Here is a 27,533-nt window from a genome sequence, read left to right as displayed (position 1 = left end):
GGTCTCTCTGGGTGAGGGAGTGAGGGGGTCTCTCGGGTGGGGGGGAGGAGTGAGGGGTCTCTCGGGGGGGTGAGGGAGTGAGGGGTCTCTCAGGGTGAGGGAGTGAGGGGGTCTCTCAGGGGTGAGGGGGTGTCTTGGGGGGTGAGGGAGTGAGGGGGTCTCTTGAGGTTACGGGCGGAGGAGTCCCACAGTGTGGGGGATGCGGGGGTGGGTGGGTGTGCCCACAGGGAGCGAGGGGGGGGGGGGGGGTTCCCCGCTCTCTCAGTGACCAGTTTAATTTACTCTGGGCAGGGCGTGGCCATGGCAACCAATGCCAAGCAAGAGATGGCTCAGTACTGGGAGAAGAACGAGGACTGAAGCGGCCGATATCACCCCATATCAGCATCTACAGGTACAGGGTCCAAGTGTCGTCACCGAAACTGAGCCCACGTGCTAATCTGAACCACAATCCGAATGCTCACTCGAACCACACCTCCCACCCCCCACCCTTCCCCGGAGAGGCATTAACACCAACCCTGACCCTGGACCAGAAAGCTTAGGCCATTCTCCTGGAGCAGATCCCACCTGTAGTCTGCTGTCGTATTCCAAGATGGCTCATATCATGGCTGACCTCCCATTCTCCTGTCCTCAACACTCCCTCCCTTCACCAATCAAGAACCTGTCCATCTCTGTCTGAAAGACACTCGGTGACTTGCCCTCCCTGCTCACAATACACAATTATTAATTAATTTAAAAAATGCAAGTTGCTCGAGTCACTGTCTGGTTATTATTGGCAGAGGGTGAGAGAGACAGAGAGAGAGAGAGAGAGAGAGAGAGAGAGAGAGAGACAGACAGACAGACAGACAGACAGAGAGACAGACAGACAGAGAGAGAGAGAGAGACAGACAGAGAGAGAGAGAGACAGACAGACAGAGAGAGAGAGAGACAGGCACCGAGGGAGAGAGAGACAGGCACCGAGGGAGAGAGAGAGAGACAGGCACCGAGGGAGAGAGAGAGACAGGCACCGAGGGAGAGAGAGAGAGACAGGCACCGAGGGAGAGAGAGAGAGACAGGCACCGAGGGAGAGAGAGAGAGACAGGCACCGAGGGAGAGAGAGAGAGACAGGCACCGAGGGAGAGAGAGAGAGACAGGCACAGAGAGAGAGAGAGAGACAGGCACAGAGAGAGAGAGAGACAGGCACAGAGAGAGAGAGAGACAGGCACAGAGAGAGAGAGAGACAGGCACAGAGAGAGAGAGAGACAGGCACAGAGAGAGAGAGAGACAGGCACAGAGAGAGAGAGAGACAGGCACAGAGAGAGAGAGAGACAGGCAATGGAGGGAGAGAGGGAGAGACAGGCACAGAGAGGGAGAGAGAGAGACAGGCACAGAGAGAGAGAGAGAGAGACAGGCACAGAGAGAGAGAGAGAGAGACAGGCACAGAGAGAGAGAGAGAGACAGGCACAGAGAGAGAGAGGGAGAGACAGGCACAGAGAGAGAGAGGGAGAGACAGGCACAGAGAGGGAGAGACAGGCACAGAGAGGGAGAGACAGGCACAGAGAGAGAGAGAGACAGGCACAGAGAGAGAGAGAGAGACAGGCACAGGCACAGAGAGAGAGAGAGAGGGGACAGGCACAGAGAGAGAGAGAGACAGGCACAGAGAAGAGAGAGAGACAGGCACAGAGAGAGAGAGAGAGACAGGCACAGAGAGAGAGAGAGACAGGCACAGAGAGAGAGAGAGACAGGCATGGAGGGAGAGAGGGAGAGACAGGCACAGAGAGGGAGAGAGAGAGAGACAGGCACAGAGAGAGAGAGAGAGAGACAGGCACAGAGAGAGAGGAGAGACAGGCACAGAGAGAGAGAGAGAGACAGGCACAGAGAGAGAGAGGGAGAGACAGGCACCGAGAGAGAGGGAGAGACAGGCAGAGAGAGAGAGGGAGAGACAAGCAGAGAGAGAGAGGGAGAGACAGGCAGAGAGAGAGAGGGAGAGACAGGCAGAGAGAGAGAGGGGAGAGACAGGCAGAGAGAGAGAGGGAGAGACAGGCAGAGAGAGAGAGGGAGAGACAGGCAGAGAGAGAGAGGGAGAGACAGGCAGAGAGAGAGAGGAGAGACAGGCAGAGAGGGAGAGGGAGAGACAGGCAGAGAGGGAGAGGGAGAGACAGGCAGAGAGGAGAGGGAGAGACAGGCACAGAGAGGAGGGAGAGACAGGCAGAGAGGGAGAGGGAGAGACAGGCAGAGAGAGAGGGAGAGACAGGCACAGAGAGAGAGAGACAGGCACAGAGAGGGAGAGACAGGCACAGAGAGAGAGAGAGACAGGCACAGAGAGAGAGAGAGACAGGCACAGAGAGAGAGAGACAGGCACAGAGAGAGAGAGACAGGCACAGAGGAGAGAGACAGGCACAGAGGGAGAGAGACAGGCACAGAGGGAGAGAGAGAGACAGGCACAGAGGGAGAGAGAGAGACAGGCACAGAGGAGAGAGAGAGACAGGCACAGAGGGAGAGAGAGAGACAGGCACAGAGAGAGAGAGAGAGACAGGCACAGAGAGAGAGAGAGAGACAGGCACAGAGAGAGAGAGAGCGACAGGCACAGAGAGAGAGAGAGAGAGAGCGACAGGCACAGAGAGAGAGAGAGGACAGCACAGAGAGAGACAGCACAGAGAGAGAGAGAGACAGGCACAGAAGAGAGAGAGACAGGCACAGAGGGAGAGAGACAGGCACAGAGGGAGAGAGAGACAGCACAGAGGAGAGAGACAGGCACAGAGGGAGAGAGACAGGCACAGAGGGAGAGAGAGAGACAGGCACAGAGAGAGAGAGAGAGACAGGCACAGAGAGAGGAGAGAGAGACAGCACAGAGGGAGAGAGAGAGACAGGGCACAGAGGGAGAGAGAGAGACAGGCACAGAGAGAGAGAGAGAGAGACAGGCACAGAGAGAGAGAGAGAGAGAGACAGGCACAGAGAGAGAGAGAGCGACAGGCACAGAGAGAGAGAGAGAGCGACAGCACAGAGAGAGAGAGAGCGACAGGCACAGAGAGACAGGCACAGGAGAGAGAGAGAGACAGGCACCGAGAGGAGAGAGAGAGAGACAGGCACCGAGAGGGAGAGAGAGAGAGACAGGCACCGAGAGGGAGAGAGAGAGAGACAGGCACCGAGAGGGAGAGAGAGAGAGACAGGCACCGAGAGGGAGAGAGAGAGAGACAGGCACCGAGAGGGGAGAGAGAGAGAGACAGGCACCGAGAGGGAGAGAGAGAGAGACAGGGCACCGAGAGAGAGAGAGAGAGAGACAGGCACCGAGAGAGAGAGAGGGAGAGACAGGCACCGAGAGAGAGGGAGAGACAGGCACCGAGAGAGAGGGAGAGACAGCACCGAGAGAGGAGGGAGAGACAGGCAGAGAGAGAGAGGGAGAGACAGGCAGAGAGAGAGAGGGAGAGACAGGCAGAGAGAGAGAGGGAGAGACAGGCAGAGAGAGAGAGGGAGAGACAGGCAGAGAGAGAGAGGGAGAGACAGGCAGAGAGGGAGAGGGAGAGACAGGCAGAGAGGGAGGGGAGAGACAGGCAGAGAGGGAGAGGGAGAGACAGGCAGAGAGGGAGAGGGAGAGACAGGCAGAGAGGGAGAGGGAGAGAGCAGGCAGAGAGGGAGAGGGAGAGACAGGCAGAGAGGGAGAGAGGCAGAGAGGGAGAGACAGGCAGAGAGGGAGAGACAGGCAGAGAGGGAGAGAGACAGGCAGAGAGGGAGAGACAGGCACAGGAAGAGAGGGAGAGACAGGCAGAGAGAGAGGGGAGAGACAGGCACAGAGAGAGAGGAGAGAGAGACAGGCACAGAGAGAGAGGGAGAGAGAGACAGGCACAGAGAGAGAGGGAGAGAGAGACAGGCACAGAGAGAGAGGGAGAGAGAGACAGGCACAGAGAGAGGGAGAGAGACAGGCACAGAGAGAGAGGGAGAGAGAGACAGGCACAGAGAGAGAGGGAGAGAGACAGGCACAGAGAGAGAGAGGGAGAGACAGGCACAGAGAGAGAGAGGGAGAGACAGGCACAGAGAGAGAGAGAGAACAGGCACAGAGAGAGAGGAGGGAGAGACAGGCACAGAGAGAGAGAGGGAGAGACAGGCACAGAGAGAGAGAGGGAGAGACAGGCACAGAGAGAGGAGAGGAGAGACAGGCACAGAGAGAGAGAGGGAGAGACAGGCACAGAGAGAGAGAGGGAGAGACAGGACACAGAGAGAGAGAGAGGGAGAGACAGGCACAGAGGGAGAGAGACAGGCACAGAGAGAGAGGGAGGGAGAGACAGGCACAGAGGAGAGAGACAGCACAGAGAAAGAGAGAGAGAGAGAGACAGCAGAGAGAGAGAGAGCGCGACAGGCACAGAGAGAGAGAGAGACAGGCACCGAGAGGGGAGAGAGAGAGACAGGCACAGAGAGAGAGAGAGGAGAGACAGGCACAGAGAGGAGAGAGAGAGAGAGACAGGCACAGAGAGAGAGAGAGAGGGAGAGACAGGCACAGAGGGAGAGAGACAGGCACAGAGAGCGAGGAGGAGAGACAGCACAGGGAGAGAAGACAGAGGGAGGGGACAGAGAGAAGAGAGAGAGAGAGAGACAGCAGAGAGAGAGTGAGCGCGACAGGCACAGAGAGAGAGAGAGACAGGGCACCGAGAGGGGGAGAGAGAGAGACAGGCACCGAGAGGGGAGAGAACAGGCACCGAGAGGGAGAGAGAGAGAGAGACAGGCACCGAGAGGGAGAGAGAGAGAGAGAGACAGGCACCGAGAGGGAGAGAGAGAGAGAGACAGCACCGAGAGGGAGAGAGAGAGAGAGACAGGCACCGAGAGGGAGAGAGAGAGAGAGACAGGCACCGAGAGGGAGAGAGAGAGAGAGACAGGCACCGAGAGGGGGAGAGGGAGAGACAGGCAGAGAGGGAGAGGGAGAGACAGGCAGAGAGGGAGAGACAGGCAGAGAGGGAGAGGGAGAGACAGGCAGAGAGGGAGAGGGAGAGACAGGCAGAGAGGGAGAGAGAGGGAGAGGGAGAGACAGGCAGAGAGGGAGAGGGAGAGACAGGCAGAGAGGGAGAGGGAGAGAGAGAGACAGGCACCGAGAGGGAGAGAGAGAGAGAGAGACAGGCACCGAGAGGGAGAGAGAGAGAGAGACAGGCACCGAGAGGGAGAGAGAGAGAGAGACAGGCACCGAGAGGGGGAGAGGGAGAGACAGGCACCGAGAGGGGGAGAGGGAGAGACAGCACCGAGAGGGGGAGAGGGAGAGACAGGCAGAGAGGGAGAGGGAGAGACAGGCAGAGAGGGAGAGGGAGAGACAGGCAGAGAGGGAGAGGGAGAGACAGGCAGAGAGGGAGAGGGAGAGACAGGCACAGAGAGAGAGAAGGAGAGAGAGAGAGAGAGAGACAGGCACCGAGAGGGAGAGAGAGAGAGAGAGAGACAGGCACCGAGAGGGAGAGAGAGAGAGAGAGACAGGCACCGAGAGAGAGAGAGAGAGTGACAGGCACAGAGAGAGAGAGAGAGAGAGACAGGCACAGAGAGAGAGAGAGAGAGAGACAGGCACAGAGAGAGAGAGGGAGAGACAGGCACAGAGAGAGAGGGAGAGACAGGCACAGAGGGAGAGAGAGAGACAGGCACAGAGAGAGAGAGAGAGAGAGACAGGCACAGAGAGAGAGAGAGAGAGAGACAGGCACAGAGAGAGAGAGAGAGAGAGACAGGCACAGAGAGAGAGAGAGAGAGACAGGCACAGAGAGAGAGAGAGAGAGAGACAGGCACAGAGAGAGAGAGAGAGACAGGCACAGAGAGAGAGAGAGAGACAGGCACAGAGAGAGAGAGAGAGACAGGCACAGAGAGAGAGAGAGAGACAGGCACAGAGAGAGAGAGAGAGACAGGCACAGAGAGAGAGAGAGAGACAGGCACAGAGAGAGAGAGAGAGACAGGCACAGAGAGAGAGAGAGAGACAGGCACAGAGAGAGAGAGAGAGACAGGCACAAAGAGAGAGAGAGAGAGACAGGCACAAAGAGAGAGAGAGAGAGACAGGCACAGAGAGAGAGAGAGAGAGACAGGCACAGAGAGAGAGAGAGAGAGACAGGCACAGAGAGAGAGAGAGAGAGAGACAGGCACAGAGAGAGAGAGAGAGAGACAGGCACAGAGAGAGAGAGAGAGAGACAGGCACAGAGAGAGAGAGAGAGAGACAGGCACAGAGAGAGAGAGAGAGAGACAGGCACAGAGAGAGAGAGAGAGAGAGAGAGAGAGACAGGCACAGAGAGAGAGAGAGAGAGACAGGCACAGAGAGAGAGAGAGAGAGAGACATGCACAGAGAGAGAGAGGGAGAGACAGGCACAGAGAGAGAGAGGGAGAGACAGGCACAGAGAGAGAGAGAGGGAGAGACAGGCACAGAGAGAGAGAGACAGGACAGAGAGAGAGAGAGACAGGCACAGAGAGAGAGAGAGACAGGCACAGAGAGAGAGAGACAGGCACAGAGGGAGAGAGACAGGCACAGAGGGAGAGAGACAGGCACAGAGGGAGAGAGACAGGCACAGAGGGAGAGAGAGAGACAGGCACAGAGGGAGAGAGAGAGACAGGCACAGAGGGAGAGAGAGAGACAGGCACAGAGAGAGAGAGAGAGACAGGCACAGAGAGAGAGAGAGCGACAGGCACAGAGAGAGAGAGAGAGCGACAGGCACAGAGAGAGAGAGAGAGACAGGCACCGAGAGGAGAGAGAGAGAGACAGGCACCGAGAGGGAGAGAGAGAGAGACAGGCACCGAGAGGGAGAGAGAGAGAGACAGGCACCGAGAGGAGAGAGAGAGAGACAGGCACCGAGAGGGAGAGAGAGAGAGACAGGCACCGAGAGGGAGAGAGAGAGAGAGACAGGCACCGAGAGAGAGAGAGAGAGAGACAGGCACCGAGAGAGAGAGAGAGAGAGACAGGCACCGAGAGAGAGGGAGAGACAGGCACCGAGAGAGAGGGAGAGACAGGCACCGAGAGAGAGGGAGAGACAGGCACCGAGAGAGAGGGAGAGACAGGCACCGAGAGAGAGGGAGAGACAGGCAGAGAGAGAGAGGGAGAGACAGGCAGAGAGAGAGAGGGAGAGACAGGCAGAGAGGGAGAGGGAGAGACAGGCAGAGAGGGAGAGGGAGAGACAGGCAGAGAGGGAGAGGGAGAGACAGGCAGAGAGGGAGAGGGAGAGACAGGCAGAGAGAGAGAGAGAGAGCGAGAGACAGGCACAGAGAGAGAGAGAGACAGGCACAGAGAGGGAGAGACAGGCACAGAGAGAGAGAGAGACAGGCACAGAGAGAGAGAGAGACAGGCACAGAGAGAGAGAGACAGGCAGAGAGAGAGAGAGACAGGCACAGAGAGAGAGAGACAGGCACAGAGGGAGAGAGACAGGCACAGAGGGAGAGAGACAGGCACAGAGGAGAGAGAGAGACAGGCACAGAGGGAGAGAGAGAGACAGGCACAGAGGGAGAGAGAGAGACAGGCACAGAGGGAGAGAGAGAGACAGGCACAGAGAGAGAGAGAGAGACAGGCACAGAGAGAGAGAGAGCGACAGGCACAGAGAGAGAGAGAGAGCGACAGGCACAGAGAGAGAGAGAGCGACAGGCACAGAGAGAGACAGGCACAGAGAGAGAGAGAGACAGGCACCGAGAGGGAGAGAGAGAGAGACAGGCACGAGAGGGAGAGAGAGAGAGACAGGCACGAGAGGGAGAGAGAGAGAGACAGGCACAGAGGAGAGAGAGAGAGACAGGCACAGAGAGAGAGAGAGAGACAGGCACAGAGAGAGAGAGAGCGACAGGCACAGAGAGAGAGAGAGAGCGACAGGCACAGAGAGAGAGAGAGAGCGACAGGCACAGAGAGAGAGAGAGAGACAGGCACCGAGAGGGAGAGAGAGAGAGACAGGCACCGAGAGGGAGAGAGAGAGAGACAGGCACCGAGAGGGAGAGAGAGAGAGACAGGCACCGAGAGGAGAGAGAGAGAGACAGGCACCGAGAGGGAGAGAGAGAGAGACAGGCACCGAGAGGGAGAGAGAGAGAGACAGGCACCGAGAGGAGAGAGAGAGAGAGACAGGCACCGAGAGAGAGAGAGAGAGAGACAGGCACCGAGAGAGAGAGATAGAGAGACAGGCACCGAGAGAGAGGGAGAGACAGCACCGAGAGAGAGGGAGAGACAGGCACCGAGAGAGAGGGAGAGACAGGCACCGAGAGAGAGGAGAGACAGGCACCGAGAGAGAGGGAGAGACAGGCAGAGAGAGAGAGGGAGAGACAGGCAGAGAGAGAGGGAGAGACAGGCAGAGAGGGAGAGGGAGAGACAGGCAGAGAGGGAGAGGGAGAGACAGGCAGAGAGGAGAGGGAGAGACAGGCAGAGAGGGAGAGGGAGAGACAGGCAGAGAGAGAGAGAGAGGGAGAGACAGGCACAAGAGAGAGAGAGACAGGCACAGAGAGGGAGAGACAGGCACAGAGAGAGAGAGAGACAGGCACAGAGAGAGAGAGAGACAGGCACAGAGAGAGAGAGAGACAGGCACAGAGAGAGAGAGAGACAGGCACAGAGAGAGAGAGACAGGCACAGAGGGAGAGAGACAGGCACAGAGGGAGAGAGACAGGCACAGAGGGAGAGAGACAGGCACAGAGGGAGAGAGAGAGACAGGCACAGAGGGAGAGAGAGAGACAGGCACAGAGGGAGAGAGAGAGACAGGCACAGAGAGAGAGAGAGAGACAGGCACAGAGAGAGAGAGAGCGACAGGCACAGAGAGAGAGAGAGAGCGACAGGCACAGAGAGAGAGAGAGAGCGACAGGCACAGAGAGAGAGAGAGCGACAGGCACAGAGAGAGAGAGAGACAGGCACCGAGAGGGAGAGAGAGAGAGACAGGCACCGAGAGGGAGAGAGAGAGAGACAGGCACCGAGAGGGAGAGAGAGAGAGACAGGCACCGAGAGGAGAGAGAGAGAGACAGGCACCGAGAGGGAGAGAGAGAGAGAGACAGGCACCGAGAGGGAGAGAGAGAGAGACAGGCACCGAGAGAGAGAGAGAGAGAGACAGGCACCGAGAGAGAGGGAGAGACAGGCACCGAGAGAGAGGGAGAGACAGGCACCGAGAGAGAGGGAGAGACAGGCACCGAGAGAGAGAGGAGAGACAGGCACCGAGAGAGAGGGAGAGACAGGCAGAGAGAGAGAGGGAGAGACAGGCAGAGAGAGAGAGGGAGAGACAGGCAGAGAGAGAGAGGGAGAGACAGGCAGAGAGAGAGAGGGAGAGACAGGCAGAGAGAGAGAGGGAGAGACAGGCAGAGAGGGAGAGGGAGAGACAGGCAGAGAGGGAGAGGGAGAGACAGGCAGAGAGGGAGAGGGAGAGACAGGCAGAGAGGGAGAGGGAGAGACAGGCAGAGAGGGAGAGGGCGAGACAGGCAGAGAGGGAGAGACAGGCAGAGAGGGAGAGACAGGCAGAGAGGGAGAGACAGGCAGAGAGGGAGAGACAGGCAGAGAGGGAGAGACAGGCAGAGAGGGAGAGACAGGCAGAGAGGGAGAGACAGGCAGAGAGAGAGGGGGAGAGACAGGCACAGAGAGAGAGGGAGAGAGAGACAGGCACAGAGAGAGAGGGAGAGAGAGACAGGCACAGAGAGAGAGGGAGAGAGAGACAGGCACAGAGAGAGAGGGAGAGAGAGACAGGCACAGAGAGAGAGGGAGAGAGACAGGCACAGAGAGAAAGAGGGAGAGACAGGCACAGAGAGAGAGAGGGAGAGACAGGCACAGAGAGAGAGAGGGAGAGACAGGCACAGAGAGAGAGAGGGAGAGACAGGCACAGAGAGAGAGAGGGAGAGACAGGCACAGAGAGAGAGAGGGAGAGACAGGCACAGAGAGAGAGAGGGAGAGACAGGCACAGAGAGAGAGAGGGAGAGACAGGCACAGAGAGAGAGAGGGAGAGACAGGCACAGAGAGAGAGAGAGGGAGAGACAGGCACAGAGGGAGAGAGACAGGCACAGAGAGAGAGGGAGGGAGAGACAGGCACAGAGGGAGAGAGACAGGCACAGAGAAAGAGAGAGAGAGAGAGACAGCAGAGAGAGAGAGAGCGCGACAGGCACAGAGAGAGAGAGAGACAGGCACCGAGAGGGGGAGAGAGAGAGACAGGCACAGAGAGAGAGAGAGGGAGAGACAGGCACAGAGAGAGAGAGAGGGAGAGACAGGCACAGAGAGAGAGAGAGAGGGAGAGACAGGCACAGAGGGAGAGAGACAGGCACACAGAGAGAGGGAGGGAGAGACAGGCACAGAGGGAGAGAGACAGGCACAGAGAAAGAGAGAGAGAGAGAGACAGCAGAGAGAGAGTGAGCGCGACAGGCACAGAGAGAGAGAGAGACAGGCACCGAGAGGGGAGAGAGAGAGACAGGCACCGAGAGGGGGAGAGAGAGAGAGACAGGCACCGAGAGGGAGAGAGAGAGAGAGACAGGCACCGAGAGGGAGAGAGAGAGAGAGACAGGCACCGAGAGGGAGAGAGAGAGAGAGACAGGCACCGAGAGGGAGAGAGAGAGAGAGACAGGCACCGAGAGGGAGAGAGAGAGAGAGACAGGCACCGAGAGGGGAGAGGGAGAGACAGGCAGAGAGGGAGAGGGAGAGACAGGCAGAGAGGGAGAGGGAGAGACAGGCAGAGAGGGAGAGGGAGAGACAGGCAGAGAGGAGAGACAGGCAGAGAGGGAGAGGGAGAGACAGGCAGAGAGGGAGAGGAGAGACAGGCAGAGAGGGAGAGGGAGAGAGAGAGACAGGCACCGAGAGGAGAGAGAGAGAGAGAGACAGGCACCGAGAGGGAGAGAGAGAGAGAGACAGGCACCGAGAGGGAGAGAGAGAGACAGGCACCGAGAGGGGAGAGGGAGAGACAGGCACCGAGAGGGGAGAGGGAGAGACAGGCACCGAGAGGGGGAGAGGGAGAGACAGGCAGAGAGGGAGAGGGAGAGACAGGCAGAGAGGGAGAGGGAGAGACAGGCAGAGAGGGAGAGGGAGAGACAGGCAGAGAGGGAGAGGGAGAGACAGGCAGAGAGGGAGAGGGAGAGACAGGCAGAGAGGGAGAGGGAGAGACAGGCAGAGAGGGAGAGGGAGAGACAGGCAGAGAGGGAGAGACAGGCAGAGAGGGAGAGGGAGAGACAGGCAGAGAGGGAGAGGGAGAGACAGGCAGAGAGGGAGAGACAGGCAGAGAGGGAGATACAGGCAGAGACAGGCAGAGAGGGAGAGGAGAGACAGGCAGAGAGGAGCGAGAGAGTGAGAGAGAGACCGGCACAGAGAGAGAGAGAGAGAGACCGGCACAGAGAGAGAGAGAGAGAGACCGGCACAGAGAGACAGAGAGAGAGAGAGAGAGGCACAGAGAGAGAGAGAGACGGGCACAGAGAGAGAGAGAGACGGGCACAGAGAGAGAGAGAGAGAGAGAGACGGGCACAGAGAGAGAGAGAGAGAGACGGGCACAGAGAGAGAGAGAGAGAGACGGGCACAGAGAGAGAGAGAGAGAGAGACGGGCACAGAGAGAGGGAGAGACAGGCACAGAGGGAGAGAGACCGGCACAGAGAGAGAGAGAGACAGGCACAGAGAGAGAGAGAGAGAGAGAGACAGGCACAGAGAGAGAGAGAGAGAGAGACAGGCACAGAGAGAGAGAGAGAGAGAGACAGGCACAGAGAGAGAGAGGGAGAGACAGGCACAGAGAGAGAGGGGAGAGACAGGCACAGAGGGAGAGAGACAGGCACAGAGAGAGAGAGAGAGAGACAGGCACAGAGAGAGAGAGAGAGAGACAGGCACAGAGAGAGAGAGGGAGAGACAGGCACAGAGTGAGAGGGAGGGAGAGACAGGCACAGAGGGAGAGAGACAGGCACAGAGAGAGAGGGAGGGAGAGACAGACACAGAGGGAGAGAGACAGGCACAGAGAGAGAGGGAGGGAGAGACAGACACAGAGGGAGAGAGACAGGCACAGAGAGATAGAGAGAGCGACAGGCACAGAGAGAGAGAGCGACAGGCACAGAGAGAGAGAGCGACAGGCACAGAGAGAGAGAGCGACAGGCACAGAGAGAGAGAGCGACAGGCACAGAGAGAGAGAGCGACAGGCACGAGAGGGGGAGAGAGAGAGAGACAGGCACCGAGAGGGAGAGAGAGAGAGACAGGCACTGAGAGGGAGAGAGAGACAGGCACCGAGAGGGAGAGAGAGTGAGAGACAGGCACCGAGAGAGAGAGAGAGTGACAGACAGGCACAGAGAGAGAGAGGAGAGACAGGCAGAGAGGGAGAGACAGGCAGAGAGGGAGAGGGAGAGGGAGAGACAGGCAGAGAGGGAGAGACAGGCAGAGAGGGAGAGACAGGCAGAGAGGGAGAGACAGCAGAGAGGGAGAGACAGGCAGAGAGGGAGAGGGAGAGACAGGCAGAAAGGGAGAGGGAGAGACAGCAGAGAGGGAGAGGGAGAGAGAGAGACAGGCACCGAGAGGGAGAGAGAGAGAGAGACAGGCACCGAGAGGGAGAGAGAGAGAGAGAGACAGGCACCGAGAGGGAGAGAGAGAGAGAGAGACAGGCACCGAGAGGGAGAGAGAGAGAGAGACAGGCACCGAGAGGGGGAGAGGGAGAGACAGGCAGAGAGGGAGAGGGAGAGACAGGCAGAGAGGGAGAGGGAGAGACAGGCAGAGAGGGAGAGGGAGAGACAGGCAGAGAGGGAGAGGGAGAGACAGGCAGAGAGGGAGAGGGAGAGACAGGCAGAGAGGGAGAGGAGAGACAGGCAGAGAGGGAGAGACAGGCAGAGAGGGAGAGGGAGAGACAGGCAGAGAGGGAGAGACAGGCAGAGAGGAGAGACAGGTCGAGAGGGAGATACAGGCAGAGACAGGCAGAGAGGGAGAGACAGGCAGAGAGGGAGCGAGAGAGTGAGAGAGAGACCGGCACAGAGAGAGAGAGAGAGAGACCGGCACAGAGAGAGAGAGAGAGAGACCGGCACAGAGAGAGAGAGAGAGAGACCGGCACAGAGAGAGAGAGAGAGAGACCGGCACAGAGAGAGAGAGAGAGAGAGACAGGCAGAGAGAGAGAGACAGGCAGAGAGGGAGAGGGAGAGACAGGCAGAGAGGGAGAGGGAGAGACAGGCAGAGAGGGAGAGGGAGAGACAGGCAGAGAGGGAGAGGGAGAGACAGGCAGAGAGGGAGAGGGAGAGACAGGCAGAGAGGGAGAGGGAGAGACAGGCAGAGAGGGAGAGGGAGAGACAGGCAGAGAGGGAGAGGGAGAGACAGGCAGAGAGGAGAGGGAGAGACAGGCAGAGAGGGAGAGGGAGAGAGACCAGCACAGAGAGAGAGAGAGAGACAGGCACAGAGAGAGAGAGAGAGACAGGCACAGAGAGAGAGAGAGAGAGAGAGAGAGAGACAGCACAGAGAGAGAGAGAGAGACAGGCACAGAGAGAGAGAGAGAGACAGGCACAGAGAGAGAGAGAGAGACAGGCACAGAGAGAGAGAGAGAGAGAGAGACAGGCACAGAGAGAGAGAGAGAGACAGGCACAGAGAGAGAGAGAGAGACAGGCACAGAGAGAGAGAGAGAGAGACAGGCACAGAGAGAGAGAGAGAGAGACAGGCACAGAGAGAGAGAGAGAGAGACAGGCACAGAGAGAGAGAGAGAGAGAGAGAGACAGGCACAGAGAGATAGAGAGAGAGACAGGCACAGAGAGATAGAGAGAGAGACAGGCACAGAGAGAGAGAGAGAGACAGGCACAGAGAGAGAGAGAGAGAGAGAGAGAGACAGGCACAGAGAGAGAGAGAGAGACAGGCACAGAGAGAGAGAGAGAGACAGGCACAGAGAGAGAGAGAGAGACAGGCACAGAGAGAGAGAGAGAGACAGGCACAGAGAGAGAGAGAGAGAGAGACAGGCACAGAGAGAGAGAGAGAGAGACAGGCACAGAGAGAGAGAGAGAGAGACAGGCACAGAGAGAGAGAGAGAGAGACAGGCACAGAGAGAGAGAGAGAGAGACAGGCACAGAGAGAGAGAGAGAGAGAGAGAGAGACAGGCACAGAGAGAGAGAGAGAGAGAGACAGGCACAGAGAGAGAGAGAGAGAGAGAGACAGGCACAGAGAGAGAGAGAGAGACAGGCACAGAGAGAGAGAGAGAGACAGGCACAGAGAGAGAGAGAGAGAGAGACAGGCACAGAGAGAGAGAGAGAGAGAGAGACAGGCACAGAGAGAGAGAGAGAGACAGGCACAGAGAGAGAGAGAGAGAGAGAGAGACAGGCACAGAGAGAGAGAGAGAGAGAGACAGGCACAGAGAGAGAGAGGGAGAGACAGGCACAGAGAGAGAGGGAGGGAGAGACAGGCACAGAGGGAGAGAGACAGGCACAGAGAGAGAGAGACAGGCACAGAGAGGGAGGGAGAGACAGGCACAGAGGGAGAGAGACTGGCACAGAGAGATAGAGAGAGAGACAGGCACAGAGAGATAGAGAGAGTGACAGGCACAGAGAGAGAGAGAGAGAGACAGGCACAGAGAGAGAGAGTGAGAGAGACAGGCACAGAGAGAGAGAGGGAGAGACAGGCACAGAGAGAGAGAGACAGGCACAGAGAGAGAGAGACAGGCACAGAGAGGGAGGGAGAGACAGGCACAGAGGGAGAGAGACAGGCACAGAGAGATAGAGAGAGAGACAGGCACAGAGAGATAGAGAGAGAGACAGGCACAGAGAGAGAGAGAGAGCGACAGGCACAGAGAGAGAGAGCGACAGGCACAGAGAGAGAGAGCGACAGGCACAGAGAGAGAGAGCGACAGGCACAGAGAGAGAGAGCGACAGGCACAGAGAGAGAGAGCGACAGGCACAGAGAGAGAGAGCGACAGGCACCGAGAGAGAGAGCGACAGGCACCGAGAGGGGGAGAGAGAGAGAGACAGGAACAGAGAGAGAGAGAGAGAGAGAGACAGGCACAGAGAGGAGAGAGAGAGAGAGACAGGCACAGAGAGAGAGAGAGAGAGAGACAGGCACAGAGAGATAGAGAGAGCGACAGGCACAGAGAGAGAGAGCGACAGGCACAGAGAGAGAGAGCGACAGGCACAGAGAGAGAGAGCGACAGGCACAGAGAGAGAGAGCGACAGGCACAGAGAGAGAGAGCGACAGGCACAGAGAGAGAGAGCGACAGGCACAGAGAGAGAGCGACAGGCACAGAGAGAGAGAGCGACAGGCACAGAGAGAGAGAGTGAGAGAGACAGGCACAGAGAGAGAGAGAGAGAGACAGGCACAGAGAGAGAGAGGGAGAGACAGGCACAGAGAGAGAGAGACAGGCACAGAGAGAGAGAGACAGGCACAGAGAGGGAGGGAGAGACAGGCACAGAGGGAGAGAGACAGGCACAGAGAGATAGAGAGAGAGACAGGCACAGAGAGATAGAGAGAGTGACAGGCACAGAGAGAGAGAGAGAGCGACAGCACAGAGAGAGAGAGCGACAGGCACAGAGAGAGAGAGCGACAGGCACAGAGAGAGAGAGCGACAGGCACAGAGAGAGAGAGCGACAGGCACAGAGAGAGAGAGCGACAGGCACCGAGAGAGAGAGCGACAGGCACCGAGAGGGGAGAGAGAGAGAGACAGGCACCGAGAGGGAGAGAGAGAGAGAGAGAGAGAGAGAGACAGGCACCGAGAGGGAGAGAGAGAGAGAGAGACAGGCACAGAGAGAGAGAGGGAGAGAGAGACAGGCACAGAGAGAGAGAGGGAGAGAGAGACAGGCACCGAGAGAGAGAGACAGGAGAGAGGAGAGAGAGAGAGACGAGGCACCGAGAGGGAGAAGAGAGAGAGAGGCAGGCACCGAGAGGGAGAGAGAGAGAGAGGCAGGCACCGAGAGAGAGAGAGAGGGAGAGACAGGCACCGAGAGAGAGAGAGGGAGAGACAGGCACAGAGAGAGAGGAGGGAGAGACAGGCACGAGAGAGGGAGAGGGAGAGACAGGCAGAGAGGGAGAGGGAGAGACAGGCAGAGAGGGAGAGAGAGACAGGCAGAGAGGGAGAGAGGAGAGACAGGCAGAGAGGGAGAGAGGGAGAGACAGGCAGAGAGGGAGAGAGGGAGAGACAGGCAGAGAGGGAGAGGAGGGAGAGACAGGCAGAGAGGGAGAGGGAGAGACAGGCAGAGAGGGAGAGGGAGAGAGACCAGCACAGAGAGAGAGAGAGAGAGACAGGCACAGAGAGAGAGAGAGAGACAGAGAGAGACAGGCACAGAGCACAGAGAGAGAGAGAGAGACAGGCACAGAGAGAGAGAGAGAGACAGGCACAGAGAGAGAGAGAGAGAGAGAGACAGGCTCAGAGAGAGAGAGAGAGAGAGAGACAGGCACAGAGAGAGAGAGAGAGACAGGCACAGAGAGAGAGAGAGAGAGAGACAGGCACAGAGAGAGAGAGAGAGAGAGACAGGCACAGAGAGAGAGAGAGAGAGACAGGCACAGAGAGAGAGAGAGAGACAGGCACAGAGAGAGAGAGAGAGACAGGCACAGAGAGAGAGAGAGAGAGAGAGCGACAGGCTCAGAGAGAGAGAGAGAGAGACAGGCACAGAGAGAGAGAGAGACAGGCACAGAGAGAGAGAGAGACAGGCACAGAGAGAGAGAGAGAGAGACAGGCACAGAGAGAGAGAGAGAGACAGGCACAGAGAGAGAGAGAGAGAGAGAGCGACAGGCTCAGAGAGAGAGAGAGAGAGACAGGCACAGAGAGAGAGAGAGAGAGAGAGCGACAGGCTCAGAGAGAGAGAGAGAGAGACAGGCACAGAGAGAGAGAGAGACAGGCACAGAGAGAGAGAGAGACAGGCACAGAGAGAGAGAGAGAGAGACAGGCACAGAGAGAGAGAGAGAGAGAGAGAGACAGGCACAGAGAGAGAGAGAGAGAGAGACAGGCACAGAGAGAGAGAGACAGGCACAGAGAGAGAGAGAGAGAGACAGGCACAGAGAGAGAGAGAGAGAGACAGGCACAGAGAGAGAGAGAGAGAGACAGGCACAGAGAGAGAGAGAGAGAGACAGGCACAGAGAGAGAGAGAGAGAGACAGGCACAGAGAGAGAGAGAGAGACAGGCACAGAGAGAGAGAGAGAGAGAGAGACAGGCACAGAGAGAGAGAGAGAGAGAGAGAGACAGGCACAGAGAGAGAGAGAGAGACAGGCACAGAGAGAGAGAGAGAGAGACAGGCACAGAGAGAGAGAGAGAGACAGGCACAGAGAGAGAGAGAGAGAGAGAGACAGGCAGAGAGAGAGAGGGAGGGAGAGACAGGCACAGAGGGAGAGAGACAGGCACAGAGAGAGAGAGACAGGCACAGAGAGGGAGGGAGAGACAGGCACAGAGGGAGAGAGACTGGCACAGAGAGATAGAGAGAGACAGGCACAGAGAGATAGAGAGAGTGACAGGCACAGAGAGAGAGAGAGAGAGACAGGCACAGAGAGAGAGAGTGAGAGAGACAGGCACAGAGAGAGAGAGAGAGAGAGACAGGCACAGAGAGAGAGAGGGAGAGACAGGCACAGAGAGAGAGAGACAGGCACAGAGAGAGAGAGACAGGCACAGAGAGGGAGGGAGAGACAGGCACAGAGGGAGAGAGACAGGCACAGAGAGATAGAGAGAGAGACAGGCACAGAGAGATAGAGAGAGTGACAGGCACAGAGAGATAGAGAGAGCGACAGGCACAGAGAGAGAGAGCGACAGGCACAGAGAGAGAGAGCGACAGGCACAGAGAGAGAGAGCGACAGGCACAGAGAGAGAGAGCGACAGGCACAGAGAGAGAGAGCGACAGGCACAGAGAGAGAGAGCGACAGGCACAGAGAGAGAGAGCGACAGGCACAGAGAGAGAGAGCGACAGGCACAGAGAGAGAGAGCGACAGGCACAGAGAGGGAGAGAGAGAGAGAGAGAGAGAGACAGGCACCGAGAGGGAGAGAGAGAGAGAGAGACAGGCACAGAGAGAGAGAGGGAGAGAGAGACAGGCACAGAGAGAGAGAGGGAGAGAGAGGCAGGCACCGAGAGAGAGAGAGAGTGAGAGACAGGCACCGAGAGAGAGAGACAGGGAGAGAGAGAGAGAGAGAGACAGGCACCGAGAGGGAGAGAGAGAGAGAGGCAGGCACCGAGAGGGAGAGAGAGAGAGAGGCAGGCACCGAGAGAGAGAGAGAGTGAGAGACAGGCACCGAGAGAGAGAGAGAGGGAGAGACAGGCACAGAGAGAGAGAGGGAGAGACAGGCACAGAGAGGGAGAGGGAGAGACAGGCAGAGAGGGAGAGGGAGAGACAGGCAGAGAGGGAGAGGGAGAGACAGGCAGAGAGGGAGAGGGAGAGACAGGCAGAGAGGGAGAGGGAGAGACAGGCAGAGAGGGAGAGAGGGAGAGACAGGCAGAGAGGGAGAGAGGGAGAGACAGGCAGAGAGGGAGAGAGGGAGAGACAGGCAGAGAGGGAGAGAGAGAGAGACCAGCACAGAGAGGGAGAGAGAGAGAGACCAGCACAGAGAGAGAGAGAGAGAGAGACAGGCAGAGAGAGAGAGAGAGAGAGAGAGAGACAGGCACAGAGAGAGAGAGAGAGAGACAGGCACAGAGAGAGAGAGAGAGAGACAGGCACAGAGAGAGAGAGAGAGAGACAGGCACAGAGAGAGAGAGAGACAGCACAGAGAGAGAGAGAGAGAGACAGGCACAGAGAGAGAGAGAGAGAGACAGGCACAGAGAGAGAGAGAGAGACAGGCACAGAGAGAGAGAGAGAGACAGGCACAGAGAGAGAGAGAGAGACAGGCACAGAGAGAGAGAGAGAGACAGGCTCAGAGAGAGAGAGAGAGAGACAGGCTCAGAGAGAGAGAGAGAGAGAGACAGGCCAGAGAGAGAGAGAGAGAGAGACAGGCCACAGAGAGAGAGAGAGACAGGCACAGAGAGAGAGAGAGAGACAGGCACAGAGAGAGAGGGAGGGAGAGACAGGCACAGAGGGAGAGAGACAGGCACAGAGAGATAGAGAGAGAGACAGGCACAGAGAGAGAGAGAGCGACAGGCACAGAGAGAGAGAGCGACAGGCACAGAGAGAGAGAGCAACAGGCACAGAGAGAGAGAGAGCGACAGGCACCGAGAGGGGGGAGAGAGAGAGAGACAGGCACCGAGAGGGGGAGAGAGAGAGAGACAGGCACCGAGAGGTGGAGAGAGAGAGAGACAGGCACCGAGAGGGAGGGGGAGAGAGAGAGAGACAGGCACCGAGAGGGGGAGAGAGAGAGAGAGAGAGAGACAGGCACCGAGAGGGAGAGAGAGTGAGAGACAGGCACAGAGAGGGAGAGGGAGAGACAGGCAGAGAGGGAGAGGGAGAGACAGGCAGAGAGGGAGAGGGAGAGACAGGCGGAGAGGGAGAGACAGGCGGAGAGGGAGAGGGAGAGACAGGCAGAGAGGGAGAGGGAGAGACAGGCGGAGAGGGAGAGACAGGCGGAGAGGGAGAGGGAGAGACAGGCAGAGAGGGAGAGGGAGAGACAGGCAGAGAGGGAGAGGGAGAGACAGGCAGAGAGGGAGAGGGAGAGACAGGCAGAGAGGGAGAGGGAGAGACAGGCAGAGAGGGAGAGGGAGAGACAGGCACAGAGAGAGAGAAGGAGAGAGAGAGAGAGAGAGACAGGCACCGAGAGGGAGAGAGAGAGAGAGAGAGACAGCACCGAGAGGAGAGAGAGAGAGAGAGAGACAGCACCGAGAGAGAGAGAGAGAGTGACAGGCACAGAGAGAGAGAGAGAGAGAGAGAGACAGCAGAGAGAGAGAGAGAGACAGGCACAGAAGAGAGAGAGAGACAGGCACAGAGAGAGAGAGAGACAGGCACAGAGAGAGAGAGAGAGAGACAGGCACAGAGAGAGAGAGAGAGAGAGAGAGAGACAGGCACAGAGAGAGAGACAGGCACAGAGACAGGCACAGAGAGAGAGAGGGAGAGACAGGCACAGAGAGAGAGAGGGAGAGACAGGCACAGAGAGAGAGGGAGAGACAGGCACAGAGAGAGAGGGAGAGACCGGCACAGAGAGAGAGGGAGAGACCGGCACAGAGAGAGAGGGAGAGACAGGCACAGAGGGAGAGACAGGCACCGAGAGGGGGAGAGAGAGAGACAGGCACCGAGAGGGGGAGAGAGAGAGACAGGCACCGAGAGGGAGAGAGAGAGAGACAGGCACCGAGAGGGAGAGAGACAGGCACAGAGAGAGAGAGAGACAGGCACAGAGAGAGAGAGAGACAGGCACAGAGAGAGAGAGAGAGAGAGAAAGACAGGCACAGAGACAGGCACAGAGAGAGAGGGAGAGACCGGCACCGAGAGGGAGAGGGAGAGAGACAGGCACCGAGGGAGAGTGAGAGACAGGCAGAGAGGGAGTGACAGGCAGAGAGAGAGAGAGGGAGAGACAGGCAGAGAGAGAGAGAGGGAGAGACAGGCAGAGAGAGAGAGAGGGAGAGACAGGCAGAGCGAGAGAGGGAGAGACAGGCAGAGCGAGAGAGGGAGAGACAGGCAGAGCGAGAGAGGGAGAGACAGGCAGAGCGAAGAGAGGGAGAGACAGGCAGAGCGAGAGAGGGGAGAGACAGGCAGAGCGAGAGTGGGAGAGACAGGCAGAGCGAGAGTGGGAGAGACAGGCAGAGCGAGAGTGGGAGAGACAGGCAGAGCGAGAGTGGGAGAGACAGGCAGAGCGAGAGTGGGAGAGACAGGCAGAGCGAGAGTGGGAGAGACAGGCAGAGCGAGAGTGGGAGAGACAGGCAGAGCGAGAGTGGGAGAGACAGGCACACAGAGAGAGAGGGAGAGACAGGCACAGAGAGAGAGAGAGAGAGACAGGCACAGAGACAGAGAGAGAGAGACAGGGATAGAGAGAGAGAGACAGGCACAGAGAGAGAGAGAGAGAGACAGGCACAGAGAGAGAGAGAGAGAGACAGGCACAGAGACAGAGAGAGAGAGACAGGGATAGAGAGAGAGAGACAGGCACCGAGAGGGAGAGAGAGAGAGACAGGCACACAGAGACAGAGAGAGAGAGACAGGCACAGAGAGAGAGAGACAGGCACACAGAGACAGAGAGAGATAGACAGGCACAGAGAGAGAGAGGGAGAGACAGAGGTACAAAAGGCTGGGGAAACAGGAAACATTGTGTCTTCACCAGCTCCCCATGTGACCATCTCTTCATTCCCGCGGGATTGTTCTTGTAACCCTCCTGTGGACCTCTCCAACACCAGCACATCCCTCCTTAGATACGGGGCCCAGAACAGCTCACTATATCCCAAACGCGGTCTGACCGGAGCATGGTCCAGCCTCAGCAGGACTATCCCTGCTCTGGTATTCCATCTGAAATGGAGGCTAACACCGCATTTACCTTCCTCACAGCCAACTCCACCGGAACGTTATCATCAAGAGATTCCTGGACCCGGAATTTTCCGAAGTCCCTTCACGTTTCAGATTTCTGAAACTTTTCCCCGTTTCGAAAATACCCCCTGCCTCTACGCTACCTCCCCAAGTGTGTAACCCCACACCTCCCCACCTTCTCTTCCATCTGCCATGTCATTGCCCCCCTCTCTCCCGGCCTGTCCAAGTCCATGTCTCCATGTCTTTGCCCCCCCCCCCACTCCCGGCCTGTCCAAGTCCATGTCTCCATGTCTTTGCCCCCCCCCCCTCTCCCGGCCTGTCCAAGTCCATGTCTCCATGTCTTTGCCCCCCCCCCCTCTCCCGGCCTGTCCAAGCCCATGTCTCCATGTCTTTACCCCCCCTCTCCCGGCCTGTCCAAGCCCATCTCTCCATGTCTTTACCCCCCCCTCTCCCGGCCTGTCCAAGTCCATGTCTCCATGTCTTTACCCCCCCTCTCCCGGCCTGTCCAAGTCCATGTCTCCATGTCTCTGCCCCCCCTCTCCCGGCCTGTCCAAGCCCATGTCTCCATGTCTCTGCCCCCCCCTCTCCCGGGCCTGTCCAAGTCCATGTCTCCATGTCTTTGCCCCCCCCCTCTCCCGGCCTGTCCAAGTCCATGTCTCCATGTCTTTGCCCCCACTCCCGGCCTGTCCAAGTCCATGTCTCCATGTCTTTGCCCCCCCTCTCCCGGCCTGTCCAAGCCCATGTCTCCATGTCTTTCCCCCCTCTCCCGGCCTGTCCAAGCCCATGTCTCCATGTCATTGCCCCCTCTCTCCCGGCCTGTCCAAGTCCATGTCTCCATGTCTTTGCCCCCCCTCTCCCGGCCTGTCCAATTCCATGTCTCCATGTCTTTACCCCCCTCTCCCGGCCTGTCCAAGCCCATGTCTCCATGTCTTTGCCCCCCCCCCCCCCCGGCCTATCCAAGTCCTTCTGCGGCCTCCTATCTCCCTCAACGCTTCCTGCCCCTCCCTCCTTCTTGGTGCTATCTGCAAATCTATAATTATGTTGTAATTTTGGTTGCTCAGGTGGTCGCTACCAATGGCGATGTCAGTGATGCATCGTGGGACTGGAGCTGCTCTGAGTGCAGGTGGGTATCAACTCAGCAAATACCCCCCCCACACAAACAACACAACTACCCCACACTGTCCCTCACACCAGGCCCCACAACTGCCCCCACACTGCCCCTCACACCAGGCCCCACAATTACCCCCACACTGCCCCTCACACCAGGCCCCCACAACTACCCCCACACTGCCCCTCACACCAGGCCCCACAACTGCCCCCACACTGCCCCTCACACCAGGCCCCACAATTACCCCCACACTGCCCCTCACACCAGGCCCCACAACTATCCCCACACTGCCCCTCACACCCAGGCCCCACAACTACCCCCCACACTGCCCCTCACACCAGGCCCCACAACTACCCCCACACTGTCCCTCACACCAGGCCCCCACAACTACCCCCACACTGCCCCTCACACCAGGCCCCACAACTATCCCCACACTGCCCCTCACACCAGGCCCCACAACTACCCCCACACTGCCCCTCACACCAGGCCCACACAACTACCCCCACACTGCCGCCCTCACACCAGGCCCCACAACTACCCCCACACTGCCCCTCACACCAGGCCCCACAACTACCCCCACACTGCCCCTCACACCAGGCCCCACAACTACCCCCACACTGCCCCTCACACCAGGCCCCACACTGTCCCTCACACCAGGCCCCACAACTACCCCCCACACTGCCCCTCACACCAGGCCCCACAACTACCCCCACACTGCCCCTCACACCAGGCCCCACACTGTCCCTCACACCAGGCCCCACAACTGCCCCCACACTGCCCCTCACACCAGGCCCCACAACTACCCCCACACTGCCCCTCACACCAGGCCCCACAACTACCCCCCACACTGCCCCTCACACCAGGCCCCACAACTACCCCCCACACTGCCCCTCACACCAGGCCCCACAACTACCCCCACACTGCCCCTCACACCAGGCCCCACAACTACCCCCACACTGCCCCTCACACCAGGCCCCACAACTACCCCCACACTGCCCCTCACACCAGGCCCCACAACTACCCCCACACTGCCCCTCACACCAGGCCCCACAACTGCCCCCACACTGCCCCCTCACACCAGGCCCCACAACTGCCCCCACACTGTCCCCTCACACCAGGCCCCACAACTACCCCCACACTGTCCCTCACACCAGGCCCCACAACTACCCCCACACTGCCCCTCACACCAGACCCCACACACCATTGCCCCACACTGCCCCTCACACCAGGCCCCACAACTACCCCCACACTGCCCCTCACACCAGGCCCCACAACTGCCCCCACACTGTCCCTCACACCAGGCCCCACAACTACCCCCACACTGCCCCCTCACACCAGGCCCCACACACCATGCCCCACACTGCCCCTCACACCAGGCCCCACAACTACCCCCACACTGCCCCTCACACCAGGCCCCACAACTACCCCCACACTGCCCCTCACACCAGGCCCCACAACTACCCCCACACTGCCCCTCACACCAGGCCCCACAACTACCCCCACACTGCCCCTCACACCAGGCCCCACAACTACCCCCACACTGCCCCTCACACCAGGCCCCACAACTACCCCCCACACTGCCCCTCACACCAGGCCCCACAACTACCCCCACACTGCCCCTCACACCAGGCCCCACAACTGCCCCCACACTGCCCCTCACACCAGGCCCCCACAACTGCCCCCCACACTGTCCCTCACACCAGGCCCCACAACTACCCCCACACTGTCCCTCACACCAGGCCCCACAACTACCCCCACACTGCCCCTCACACCAGGCCCCACAACTACCCCCACACTGCCCCTCACACCAGGCCCCACAACTGCCCCCACACTGTCCCTCACACCAGGCCCCACAACTACCCCCACACTGTCCCTCACACCAGGCCCCACAACTACCCCCACACTGCCCCTCACACCAGGCCCCACAACTACCCCCACACTGTCCCTCACACCAGGCCCCACAAATACCCCCACACTGCCCCTCACACCAGACCCCACAACTACCCCCACACTGTCCCTCACACCAGACCCCACAACTACCCCCACACTGCCCCTCACACCAGACCCCACAACTACCCCCACACTGCCCCTCACACCAGGCCCCACAACTACCCCCACACTGTCCCTCACACCAGGCCCCACAACTACCCCCACACTGTCCCTCACACCAGACCCCACAACTACCCCCACACTGCCCCTCACACCAGGCCCCATAACTACCCCCACACTGTCCCCTCACACCAGGCCCCATAACTACCCCCACACTGCCCCTCACACCAGACCCCACAACTACGCCCACACTGCCCCTCACACCAGGCCCCACATACCCCCACACTGCCCTCACACCAGGCCCACACCACCTGCCCTCACACCAGACCCCACAACTACCCCACACTGTCCCTCACACCAGACCCCATAATACTACCCCCACACTGTCCCTCACACCAGGCCCCATAACTACCCCCCACACTGTCCCTCACACCAGGGTCCACAAATACCCCCACACTGTCCCTCACACCAGGCCCCACAACTACCCCCACACTGTCCCTCACACCAGGGTCCACAAATACCCCCACACTGTCCCTCACACCAGGCCCCACAACTACCCCCACACTGTCCCCTCACACCAGGCCCCACAACTACCCCCACACTGCCCCTCACACCGGGCCCTCACAACACCCCACACTGCCCCTCACACCAAGCCCCACAACTACCCCCACACTGTCCCTCACACCAGGCCCCACAACTACCCCCACACTGTCCCCTCACACCAGGCCCCACAACTACCCCCACACTGTCCCTCACACCAGGCCCCACAATTACCCCCACACTGCCCTTCACACCAGCCCCCACAAATACGCCACACTGCCCCTCACACCAGGCCCCACAACTATCCCCACACTGTCCCTCACACCAGGCCCCACAACTACCCCCCACACTGTCCCTCACACCAGGCCCCACAACTACCCCCACACTGTCCCTCACACCAGGCCCCACAATTACCCCCACACTGCCCCTCACACCAGCCCCCACAAATACCCCACACTGTCCCTCACACCAGGCCCCACAGCTACCCCCACACTGCCCCTCACACCAGGCCCCACAACTACCCCCACACTGCCCCTCACACCAGGCCCCACAACTACCCCCCACACTGCCCCTCACACCAGGCCCCACAAATACCCCACACTGCCCCTCACACCAGGCCCCACAACTGCCCCTCACACCAGGCCCCACAACTACCTCTTCACTACCTCCTCCCCAAACTATATAAATACCTTCCTAATACCCCCTCTGGCAGGTCCCACAAATACCCCCCCCCTGACCATCCAATGCCCATGGTCCCAATTGGGATTGGCCCAAACTGACTGCTCCCTGCCCCTTCACGAAACCTTGCACTCAGCGCCCCCTCCCCCACACCCCTCCTCATCCCTCCCCCTCCCGTTCCCCCTCCCCATCACTCCACCTGTTCCCCCCCTCCCCACCACTCACCCCGTGCACCCTCCCCTCCCCATCACTCTCCCCTCCTCATCACTTCCCCCCTCTCCCCATCACTCTTCTCCCCCCCCCCCTCCCCCACCCCACCCCTCCCCCACCCCACCCCCTCCCAGTCTGTATCTCTGGGTAGCGGACAGGGGGTGAAATGGGCCCGTGCTCTATCAGCGTCCAACTCCCAATGGTGACCGTTCTCCGCCCCCCCCCCCCCACTTCATCCCCTTGGACTGACACTGTTCCCTCTCCCCTCCCGCCTTCCTCCATCCCTCTCTGTCTTACCCTCTCTGTCCACCCCCCAACACTCCCCGCTCTCTCTCTCCCTCCCCCCAACCCATCATCGATCACCCAATAACCCCTGTCTCTCACCCTGTCCTCTTCCTCTTTCCCCCCCCCCCACTCTCTCTCTCTGTCTCACTCGCAACCCCCCACCCACCTTCTCTGTCTGTCTCTCTCTCTTTTTTACCCCCATCCCCCTCTCCTCCCAACGCCACCTCTCTCTCTGCCAAATTGCTCCCCCATCCCAACCGCCCTGTCTCTCTCTCTCTCTCTTTTTCTCTCTCCCCCTCTCCCAATGCCCCCCCCTCCTCACCCTGAACCCATCTCTGCCCCCCCCCCCCCCCCACTACAGGAGTCTCCCTGTTTGCGGTAGCCGCTCTGACCCTGCCTGGAGATTTCTCTCTGTACGTCGACATGATCCGAAGCCTGGAGTTGCCGTCCGCCCTGATCTTCACCAGCAAGTTCGCCATCTGTTTCCCATTCACCTACCACACCTGGAATGGGCTCCGGCATCTAGTGAGTGGGATTGGTGCGGGGGGAGGGAGGGGGGGGGGGGGGGCAGAGAGAGAGAGAGAGAGAGGGGCGGGGGCAGGCAGGGAGGGGGAGAGACTCAGACACACAGACAGACCCACGCGCGCGCAGAGACGCACATGCACTAGACACACAGACAGACACGACCAGTGTCGGGAGAGAGACAGGGGGATGGAAAGATAGACAGGGAGGGAGAGAGAGAGAGAGAGAGAGAGAGAGAGAGAGACAGCAGGGTTGGCTGGTGGTGGAAAGAGAGGGAGAGAGACAGATGATGGAAGAGGGTGGGGTGAGAGTTTGGAAGATGGAGGAGGTAGAGAGTGATGGAGTACGATCATGGTTGGAACACAACAGGGAATTAATGCGTGCTCTCTTTCACTCTGTGTCTGTCTCATTCTCTACCCCTCGCTCCCCCCCCCCATCTCTCTCCCCCGCCCCCCCTCTCTCTCTTCCCCCTCTCTCTCTTCCCCCTCTCTCTCTTCCCCCTCTCTCTCTTCCCCCTCTCTCTCTTCCCCCCTCTCTCTCTCTTCCCCCTCTCTCTCTTCCCCCTCTCTCTCTTCCCCCTCTCTCTCTTCCCCCTCTCTCTCTTCCCCCTCTCTCTCTTCCCCCTCTCTCTCTTCCCCCTCTCTCTCTTCCCCCTCTCTCTCTTCCCCCTCTCTCTCTTCCCCCTCTCTCTCTCTTCACCATCTCTCTCTCTTCACCATCTCTCTCTCTCCCGCCCCCCTCCCGCCCCAGGTCTGGGATTCTGGGAATGCCTTGAAGATCCCTCAGGTGGAAGTGACAGGTTACCTTGTGGTAGCCCTCACCATCGCCTCGTGTCTCGGACTGGCCTCGATGTGACATCCTGTCAGGAGTTTGGGAGCGGGTGGGGGTTGGGGCTGTGCACGGTGTCACGGGCAGACTCTCTGAATGTGTACGACAAATCGAAATAAAAGTAACTCCACATTG

The 27,533-nt window shown here is 59.0% G+C and overlaps 1 protein-coding gene across 1 annotated transcript; it reads left to right on the top strand.

Annotated features, from left to right (window-relative positions):
- Positions 1-296: 296 nt before the first annotated feature.
- Positions 297-27,533, top strand: sdhc (succinate dehydrogenase complex, subunit C, integral membrane protein). Its single transcript, XM_087981522.1, has 4 exons — positions 297-391; positions 22,240-22,301; positions 26,410-26,573; positions 27,321-27,533. Exons 2-4 carry the CDS (start codon positions 22,253-22,255, stop codon positions 27,423-27,425), a joined length of 318 nt encoding a protein of 105 aa, XP_087837648.1. The 5' UTR covers positions 297-391; positions 22,240-22,252; the 3' UTR covers positions 27,426-27,533.

This window comes from Chiloscyllium plagiosum, unplaced genomic scaffold (assembly GCF_037043375.1).
Source record: "Chiloscyllium plagiosum isolate Xiang-an unplaced genomic scaffold, Cpla_swu_hap1 HiC_scaffold_40, whole genome shotgun sequence".
Lineage (NCBI taxonomy): Eukaryota > Metazoa > Chordata > Chondrichthyes > Orectolobiformes > Hemiscylliidae > Chiloscyllium > Chiloscyllium plagiosum.
Note: the sequence above shows the minus strand (reverse complement) of the source record. Positions and strands in the feature narration are given on the sequence as shown.